Source organism: Numenius arquata, chromosome 3 (genome assembly GCF_964106895.1).
Source record: "Numenius arquata chromosome 3, bNumArq3.hap1.1, whole genome shotgun sequence".
Classification (NCBI taxonomy): Eukaryota; Metazoa; Chordata; class Aves; order Charadriiformes; family Scolopacidae; genus Numenius; species Numenius arquata.
The window spans coordinates 10,884,578-10,894,813 of NC_133578.1; the positions used below are offsets into that span (position 1 = coordinate 10,884,578).

Genomic DNA, 10,236 nt, shown 5'->3' on the forward strand with positions numbered 1-10,236 from the left:
ATGGGACAACAAAGGCTGCTCGTGCTTTTTGAGCCAAAAATACATCGATATTGTTGAATTTGGAACTTTAGAAGTGCGCAGGTCTAATGGCAAATGCATGCGATCGGTCTGAACACCGCGATACGGAAATGCTGGTTTAACCTGCGGGATAAACAGCCCAGGGTGTTCATAAAGCTGTTCTATCAGCCCATGAACCTAAAATGAAAGGGATGTGGCAAGCGTGGAGCCCGCCAGCTTGGAAAACATGCTCAGAAAACAAAAAATGTTGCAGCCCACAAACCCACAAAAGAAGTTTTAACAACAGACCTTGCAAAAATTTGCTGTGTTGCAAAAGCAGGAAATCCTAATTCGGTGTTTGATAGAAATATCATCTAATAACGTATACAACTTTGAAGAGAAACAATTGAACAAAAGATTTTGCAGGAGGAGGGAAAGAAAAAGGTCAGAATTTATCACTAAAATGAGAGGTACGAAAACCGAAGTAAACATACTGCTCAGAACACTCCCTCTTACTAGAAAGTGTTACAGAAAATACCCCCAGCCACATCGTAACAGATATATATGTATTTTTAAAGGAAACATAGAAAACCCTTGCAAAACTGTGTCGAGATTAAAATAATGAGGCGATCTGTTTAGGCTACTGGTATATTCAGAAATGGAAGCTGGAAGAAACATAAAGTTACCGTAACTTCTACCAGCCCATGGTGGAGAAGGAAATTGTTCCAGCTCCTTTCGGCTAAAAAGGGAATGGTCGAATTCTGACCCCTGCTACGAATGAGGGAGGCCCAGAACAAGGACCCCTGAGTCCATCCCCTGGAGCTGTGGAGTCCCTGCAGACCGCCCTGCTGGAGTCTAAATCAGAATCTGGCAGTAAAACAAGAGTTTCTGATGACACAGCAAAACCCCCAGCTTCCTTGAGCTTTTTTAAGTTGTTTTGACCAAAAAAGAAAAAAAAAAAAAAAAAAAAGTAAAGCAATCAGTAATTCATTAGAGGATGGCAAAACGTGAGTGAGAAAAAGAGCAAGGGCGTAAAACTTTATGAGCAGAGAGGTTTTTGCTGACGGTACAGGTAGAGATACCTAAGGTGAAGTACGCCGGTAACCGATAAGAGAGCGCACACGGCGAGAGGCCGCCGAAACACCATCCCCGAGAGCAGCTGGAGCTGGGGAAGGGCAGGAGGGGGCGGTTTTGTGTTCGGTGGCTGGGTACGGCCGCGATGCCCGGGCCCTGCGCTTCTGCCGGGGCCGTGCTGAGGGACACCTCGGCCACACGCTTCTGGTGAAGAGCAACCCAAAGGGCTGCAAACCGACGGCACCGGGCGGTGGACAAGCAGGTCCTGGGCTTCCTCCCCGTCCCGTGAAGGCCTGGCATCGGGGCAGCAGCGAGAAACAAGCCCCGAGCTCGCCGGCAGCCGGTGACACAGGCGGGGGGGGACGAGGTGCGGCGCGGGACACCTTGTCCCCGGGCGGTCGTGCTCTAGAGCGGGCACGGACACGCCGGTGCCACGGGACAGGGCAGCTTTGCCCTTCCCCGCTCCGCCGGGCCGGGGAGGGGGGAGATCGGCCCGGCTCCGCCCGCCGGGGCCGCGCTGCTGACTCAGCCGCGGGGGGGCCCGAGGGCGCCCCGGCCCCGCGGGCGTGGCGGACGGGCGGGCTGCCCGCCGCCCTCCGGGCAGATAAAGAGCCGCCGCCGGAGTCTGCCCGCCCGCCCGTCCGTCTCTCGGCGCTACCGGCAGCATGACCGCCATCGGGGCGCAGGTACGTCGCCAGCCGGCACTGCCGGGCGATGCCGGGGGGAAGAGGCGCCGGCCACCGGGGCCGCGCATCGCCCCGCCGTGGGGCTACTTATTCGGCTTGTCCCTGCACGGCCGGGGTCGCCCCGACCGACCCTCCCCGGAGCCGCGGGGTGCAGCTGGACGGAGACACCCCCTCCCCGGACAGGCAGCAGGTCCCTCGGCTCCGTGGCTCCCCCGTCCCCACCGGCGGGGCTGCCGCCGCACCACCGCTGGAGAGGGCTGCGGGGTGCTTGGCTTAGATTTTAATTAAATTTCGGGCCCTCTCGGAGGGTTTCGGTGAGGAGGGGGTGCGTGCTGCCCACGCTAGCCCTCGGGGGCTACAGCCGGAGTTACCCCCGCAGCCCCGAGGGAGCCGAGCCGTGCCGGCTCCGGGATGAGGAGCCGGGTCCGGACCGGTGCCGCCGCCGGCAAGAGGAGGAGAGCCCGGCTGGCTGCAGCCCAGGAGGGCTGTGGGAAAAGAACGGCAGTGGGAAAAGCAGGGTAGTGATGGCAATCGGGTGTCCGTCTGTCTGTCGTCCCCCCCCTCTCCTGCCGCCTCCCCCGTCCCAGCCGTCGGCTCCATCCTCCCCAGGGGCCGGCGGTTTCCTCCAGCCCTGCCAGAGCAGGAGGCTGTGCCGTGGGGCAGGGATCCTGCTCAGCCCCGGGAGCCTTTGTGATCCCGAACCCGGGCCTTGACGTGGGAGCATTGTTCCTGCAGCCGGGGAACCGGCTTCACCCACCCTTCCTTTCTCCCGGGTACAGGCTGTAACTGCGCCGCCTTACCCTGCGAGAAGGGCTTTGATGGGCACAAGCAAATCACTTCAAACGCTGAAGTCCCACAGCTTTGTCGCGCTGGTTTCATTTCACCCTTAACTGGTGCTGATAATTCAGGGTTTTTTCTTCCCCCTTCCTATCCTTTAAGGCGCAGAGGCTGCTGGCACACCGGAGACCACAGAAATCCTTCTTTGAGACGTTCATCAGGAGCCTGATCATCTTGTGCGTGGCCATAGCAGTGGTCTTGTCGTCCATCTCCGTCTGCGATGGTCGCTGGCTGTTCGCGAGGGGGCAGCTCTTCGGACTGTGGCACTTCTGCACGGTTAGCAATGGCAGCGTCCTGAAGTGCGTCACTGACCTCAGCCTGGCCAAGGTGGAGGGGCTGAGTGTGGGGGTGATTCCCATCAGAAGCATGGTTTCCTTTGCCGTTGTGGTTGCCATATTTGGCCTGGAGCTCTTGATGGTGTCCCAAGTCTGCGAGGATGCCAACGCAAGGCGGAAGTGGTCAATGGGCTCGGTTCTCATCCTGGGCTCTTTTTTGCTGTCGGCCACTGGGGTTCTGAGCTTCTCCATCCTCGTGAAGGATCACCTCACCTTCACGGGCTTCACGCTGACGTACTGGTGTGAGTTCATCGCTGCCTTTCTCTTCTTCCTAAATGGGATCAGCGGACTTCACATCAACAGCCTCACGCACCCTAGGAACGGGGTAGGCAAAATCTAGGCGCAAAGGGTGCCTTTGTGTAATCAGCTTTGCCAATTAGACTGGAAAAAAGGGAGTCTAATGAAGTTTGAAAAGGACACCATGTCTTAAAATTGTGTGCAAGGAGGGGAAGCGTGAGTCAGTCTTGATGTCTGTAGAAGACATACCTACCCAGCGGGCAGCGTGCAGGGCTGCACAACATGAGCAAAGCAGAGACTGGGGCTGGCTGCTGCTGAAATGTGGTTTTCTGGAGGAGTGGCTTCAAGAAGAGGGCATCCTGATGAACATGCAGAGGGGCGGCAGACTGTGATCTACACACGTGGACTCAATTTTGAGGCTTACACAAAGCCTGTACTGCTGTGGGTTTGGTGTTGCTGTGCTTTCCCCTGTACTCGAGCCTGTAAGGTGTGACACATATTTGGTGTGTCTCATGGCTTCGCTCTGTCTCAGGGACAGGTGATTTGTGCCCAGCCGTGCTCGCTGGCTTGGAATATTGAAAATCTTCACTGGATCTTACTCCTCCATTTCTCTTTCAAAAGAGAAGGCACACAGATCTTGAATTTGTTGCTCGTTTTGTTTCCTGCTGGCACGTTCCCTGCATCTGTCCTTCTCTCTGGGAGTTTTTCTGGGACACGTCTGACAGGGGCACAGGGACATGTAGCTGTCTTGGGGCCAGGGACAGGTGTTAGGTGATACAGGTGTACGGGGAAGGGTTCCGATGCCTTCCTTGGGCAGCAGTGCACGCTCCTGTGCGTGTGGCCTCTCCCTGCTGTCACCACTCGTCTGCTGCCTCTGCAGGACACGTGACAGTCACCCAAAGTGGCTCCCTCGCAGCCCTTGCAAAGCTCTCTTTAACGGGGCATTGCTTTTCCTGGTTTCTTTTTTGTCCCTTTGCGGCAAGAGGGACAAGCTCTGCAGGGACTTTAGGTGGGCGTTGTGGCTAGGCAGACCATGCTGAGACCACTGCACCTTCTGGGGTATGTTTTGGTTGTCAGGGTTTCACGCTGGGTCAATGGGAAATCTCATCGCATAGCTGAGTCTCCTGTAGCATTTCTTCTGGGAGGAGGAAGCTGTAGATCCCCCTGACCAGACCAAATCCTTTTCATCCCCTGATTAACAGTGGGCCTGGGAGGAGAAGCCCAAGATTGCCTAAGAAGGGGCTGATGGGGACAGCTCTAATCCGTCACAGCTGATGGAAATCCAAAGAGAATTGGCCAAATTATATTTAGGCTGGTCTTCCTTCTGCTAATAATGCCTGAATCAAGGTTTCTACAATTGCTGCAGCTTGGGGGTTCCCTATGCTGTCTGATGTAAAAGGGGAGAAGACCTCAGCAGGTGACCTCAGAGGTTGGGTTGGCCCACCTGTGTTCTCTCTGGCCAACTGCACAGCACTCCATTGCCCAGATAAGTGTCTTCAGAGTATTTTAGGGTTTCTGTTTTAATGTTTGTTTTGTATCTGCTGGTAAAAATGCTTATATTTTTGTTTTAGGACAAATGTTTTTACACGTTTCGCTTCTGTAGCTTGTCTGATGGCTATTGAGCAAGGTTTTCACTTCCTGTGCAGCAAGTTTGACAGAACTTCACCTGAAACAAAAGCATTGTAGCGCAGAGGCTGAGAAGGCTGTGTAGGCAAGCCATGAGTAAACAGCTTTGTGTTTGAGAGCCACAAATTGTATGGTCAGGCAGGACTTACATCGACGCTTGCTGAACATGCTCCTGTGGACTTACTTGCTTCCATGAGGACAGTCTCCACTCCTTCTCAGATTTCCGTAACTTTTAAAGATAACGCTCCTAAACCTGTTTTGGAATGCAGTTTCAGACCAGGCTGGCTCTGGACGGTGCCAGTTGTGCTTTTGCATGAGTCTGCCCAATTTCTGGTGAGATAATACGCAGAGCTGTGCTACCCAGCCAACTCCTGAAGGTCTTGCGATGTTCAGGGCTCTGTTGGGGTTTATTGACTCTCTCTGAAGGACAAGGACCTTGTGCCCTTAACCTGCCTCTGAAAAGCTGCACTGTGATTGTGTGTCTCTTTGTGAAGGTGCTTTTGATTTGCTGAATTGCACTGTTGAAGACATGCTAGTGGGCTGGACTCGCAGATTCTTGTGTGAACAGTGCTGTTGGCTGTAGCAGAGCCACTTACCCCAGAGAGATTCCGCAAGGTCTGGCCCCAGATGGTTGCACTTCGGTGTTACCAGGTTGTAGAGTGCTTTAACTAACCGATAAATGAGTTGTGGTGCCCAGGGGTGCCTGTTCCCCTACACGAGGTGAAGGGGTATCCATGGCTTGTCTAGAAACATGGATTTAACTTCAGAGTGCCTTCTTGGTGACATCCCAAACTGGAAATCCATTCTGCGTGTACTCCCCTTCCTGCTAGTGGGAGGCTGTGCCCCCAGCTCCTTCCCTGGGGGAAGGCAGCCGTAGCCAGGCAGAGTCTCAGGCTGGTGCCTCCCACTTGGGTTAGAGGGAGGCAGTGGACAATTGGCCATTAAGTTCACCCAAGACTTGGTGCAATTGTGAATGGTTTTAGGATGCCCTCTGCTAGGTGAAGACGAGGCCTTTTCTTGGGGGTAGGGGATCCTCTAGGGAAAATACAGTAACTTTTTTTTCCAACTGGCTTTGTATAGTACTGCTTGACTTACTAATGCTGGGAGAAGATGCATTTTGGTGGCTAAATACTACAAAACAGGATTGATTATCTCGGAGATACCCTTATACAAAGCAACCTGTACAGCAATGGGTAACTGTTCATTTTCTGAAGCCTGTGGAAGCGTCAAGCAATATTCCTGAAGTTTGTGAAATAAATTTCTTTGAAATAAGATAACTGTAATTCTCTCTTCTTACATTTAGATGTTGGGGTGCAGATTTAAGAGGATGAGTGGGGTTTATGTAATCTCCCAGGCGCCAGTTCTGTGTGTTTACCCAGCTAGACCGATGAAGAAATGACTGCTTGGCACTCTGCCGAGCTCCGGACCAAGGGAGCCGAGGCTGCTGCACACTCCCCTCTCCTTTCCCTTCCTTGTCCACACCAACCCAAGCAGCCAGCACCGCTTTCTTGGCTTGCAAAACAAGAGGGGCAGTCAGCTGTGCTGCTTCGTGGGAATTAGAGATAACCTTGTTGGCTCTTAATGATTTCCTGCTGTTGCATGTGCTCTGTTTACCAGCTAAAGAGCTCTTTCCTGTGTCCTTCACCTCCCTTTTCCCACACCGCACCCTCTCTCTGAAGCATCCTTGCTCTTTTCCCCGGCTTTGCTTATTTGGCCTGCAGAACTTGTATCTGAGTACAAACGGATTTATACAGTTTTGTTTTTTTTTTTTTTCCCTGAGCTCATGGTACTAAAAGGTTTAATTAAATGTCAGGAAAACAGATTTCCACCTTCACTGCTGAATTAGTTTATGTAATCTCAAGTAAGTTAATTAGCACCTGGTGTTCTCTTTCTGATGGGAGAGGTCATTGGCCTGTCTCAGATGGTTTAACATCTCTTAAAAGCTGGGTAATGAACATCACCTCTTGTTAATGAGCTGTTTAGACTTGCTCAGTTACTGACTTTAATTGGAAACTTGTGCATAAACCATTGCTTGTGGATAAGAATACGGAAATAATGGCAGAGGGCATGCTAACTAGGGAGGTATCTGGACTGTTAATGGTATTTTAAGTCTACAGTACCTTCATCAGCTGTGCTTGGAGGGACAGCTGGTTTGGGGGTTGAGCACTGCTTGTTTTTGTGAGTCAGGGCAAGGTGATTACAGAAGATGACTGCCCTCTGCCTTCTCTTCCCCTCTGCTGGGGCTACGGTAAGCAGGTAATGGCTTTTCTAAACCTTCTACATCAGCTTGCACATGGAAAAAGGGCCTCCTTTCTGGGCTGAGGACAGGTCTGCCCCGCGGCGGGGGGGGGGGGTGTCCTGGAAGGGGGGGTGCTGGTTGGATTCCTGGGCCCTCTCGCCTTCACATGGCTCCAACCCCTCTCAGTACCACCCCCTTCTCAAACACTTGGGCTCAGCTCCCCCGAAGCCCGGTGAGGCGTTGCACAATGTAATTATTCACTGCACAACAATACTGCTGCTTGCGTCTGACGTTTCGCTGGGAACTTCCTCGTTGCTGTGTTGGGAGAGAAAAACTATTAATCACTTCCTTTTAAATTCAGCTCCAGTTTGTAGACCGCTGATCTTCTGGCTGCTGGAGCTGCTGCCTGCGCTGCTGGCTTGCAGAGCTGGAACTGGCTTCTCTGGGGACGTGGAGTGAATAGCCAGAGGCTGTCACCAGTGTCCCAGAACAATGATGACCACTTGTCTGGAAGATGGTGCTTAAGCCCTATTTACTGATAACAAACGCCTGCTTTACATGGAATACCGAGGAGCAAGTGTAGAGAAAGGGAAGTTGGTGAACTCTGAATATGGAGTTTGTGTTCAGCTTGTGTTAGTAGTTTCAGGCCACAGACACTGGAGTCTGCATGTTTTGCACCCGTTCATCTCCCCACTTTTTTGCAGCGCTTGCTGAGATTTACTTCCCTGTTCCTCTTCATCTGCTTATAAATATGTCAGTGCTCCTGGAGCTAAGTAGCTCTTTTCTTTAGTATTCGTCAGTACACTTTATCGAGAGGTCCCCAGCAGGGAAGGTGCTTTTGCATCCCTGTGCAGAACATGGGCGTGGTGAGAACCCATCTCACTATGGTGGTGTTTGGCTGCAGCTTTCTACATCCAGATCACAAAGTCAAGGACTCCCAAGGCCAGCTGACATCTGAGGGTTTTTATGGAGCCTCAGGTCCATACAAACCAGGCCATCACTGAATGCCTGAATCAAACATGTAACGCAGAATCTGGAAATATTTCCTTTTTTTTTGTTTGTTTTGTCATTTTTTTGTTATTTCAGGCAAGTCAAATAAAACCAAAATGGGCATGTAAAACAACTACTTATGCTAATACTTTTTTTTTTTTTTAAATACAAAAAGCAGCAACATTTTGTTTTGGGGCATGTGGTTCACCGTTGTTTCACTAGGACTCCTGTACAAATAGGTATCATGCTCAGCCTGGGCTCCACCCGACCTTGTGCCATCAAATGCTAGTCCTAACCATGCACTGCAGGGCTCAGCTCTTACACTGGCTTGTGGGAGAGCCAATAATCGCATCAGATCTAATTAATTACATGTTATTCCATCTCTGAATCTATATTTCTTCATTTATGCCAGAAGAAAGCACTTGCATTTAGAACAAACAGCTGCTTCGGCTCGACTGGTAAATGTTTAATTCTCAGAGAGGGAACATACAAGTTGTTTCATTTTTCTTGGTCTTACTTGTAGGCCAGAGAAAAAATTAGGCTGATGGTTTTATCTTTTTGGATGAATCTGACTTGCTAAATGCGCTGGGACAGAGTGAACCCCCAAGAAGGCTGAAGGCTCTGCTTGGCTTGGGTAAGTCAGCAAGAAGCGAGGTCTTTCACCCAAACATGCGTGGAAGGACCTTCACTTCTCCCTTGGTCACGGGACTGATCCTGCTTCTGCTCTTCCTTCCACTTGCTTTGCCTGAGATTTAAAGGACAAAGTCGACTCAAAACCTTACTATTTCCAAAAACGTAAGTTGAGAAATAAGTCCTGGAAATGTTTGCCAATAGACTGCTTTATATTTGATTATTTTTTTTCTTAGTTTTAAAGAGGTTCAACTCAAAAACCTGCTTCAGGTAATTTAACTTTGAAAGCATCCTTTGCATTTCTCTGCATGTTTGCCTTCTGCTAAAGTGGCAGAAGTCTACCATGATGGTTTGGCGTGAATAAAAGTTCCTTAGAGCAGCTTTGGCAGAGAGGTTGGGGAATGCCGCCGGGTCAGCATTTGACATACCATGCATGTTTTGCCAATGTCTTGTAAGTGATTGGGAGGAGGGAGAAGTGTGATAAAATGCCACTTGCTTTCTGCTCAGACATCTTTGCCCTTGAAGAAAACCAGGCAAGAATTGCCCCAGCTGTGGAAACGCAGATACGACATCATGTAGGAGGCTTGACTGCATTTGTTCGATGAAATGTTTTGTCCCTTTCCCCCTCAAACCAGGGAAACTTGCTTAACAGTTATCCTTAAGAACATAAAACTGTAATAGAAGCTCAGATACCTTGTGACAGTGTATTACAGTGCGCAGTCTTGCAGATTTCAGCACGCTGAGGGATCATAGACTCTAAAGAGATTTTTGCCAGCCACTACACTGTTGTTTTTCACAAGACACTTTGTACTGTCCAGTTCAATTGAGTTTTAAATGCCTCAAGGGCTTTCACTGCTTCCCTTCAAAGACTAACTGGACAAGTCTCAGAGGTACAGACATGATAGGAAAGAGCCATCTTACTAAAGTTTTCTTGGCCACCCTTGGAATATGCTACAATAGCTTTTTTACTATTTCAAAAAGATACGAAGCTCCGAATTGGACCACTGTTATTTCCGAGGTCTCCACTGTCAGAAGAGGCAAAGGAAGAAAACTGAACCTGCCGCTGGAGCATGCCTGAGCAGCAGATATGCAGACAGAGAGGAAACAGGAGCTCAGCTGTACTTTATGTTCTTAGTGTCCATCATCCATCACCACCACAGAAAGACTTTGAATCTTGGTAAATTTTAGCGATGAATTAATTTTGCATTTCAAACCTATGGGCTGTGTTAAAGGATGGCATGTAACCTTCATCATACAAAATTGAATGTCCACCCAGCTTCAACAGCAGAAGAAATAGACAACATCTAAAACTCACCAGCCTGGCTTAGCCTGGAACGTGTTGGAGAACCACACGGGAAAATGAAAGGTCACATTTAAGGTAGAAATAGCAGCTGAAAAATATTGGTGTGGAAAGAAACACAAATGACTGTGGCCAGAAACCCAAGGAAGAGCATAATGTTTTGGCCCATTTTGCCTTGCAAAATAACTCTGGTGCTGCACAGGATATAAATGAACAGATGTGCTTCAAGAACTATTGATCGGCAGCCAAATCCCACTTTTGGATACATACACAAGACTCCCAGCA

The 10,236-nt window shown here is 50.2% G+C and overlaps 1 protein-coding gene across 1 annotated transcript; it reads left to right on the forward strand.

Annotated features, from left to right (window-relative positions):
- Positions 1–1,736: 1,736 nt before the first annotated feature.
- TMEM37 (transmembrane protein 37) lies at positions 1,737–3,269 on the forward strand. The gene is made up of 2 exons (XM_074145808.1): positions 1,737–1,757; positions 2,697–3,269. The coding sequence occupies exons 1-2, from the start codon at positions 1,737–1,739 to the stop codon at positions 3,267–3,269; spliced, it is 594 nt and encodes a 197-aa protein (XP_074001909.1).
- Positions 3,270–10,236: the final 6,967 nt, after the last annotated feature.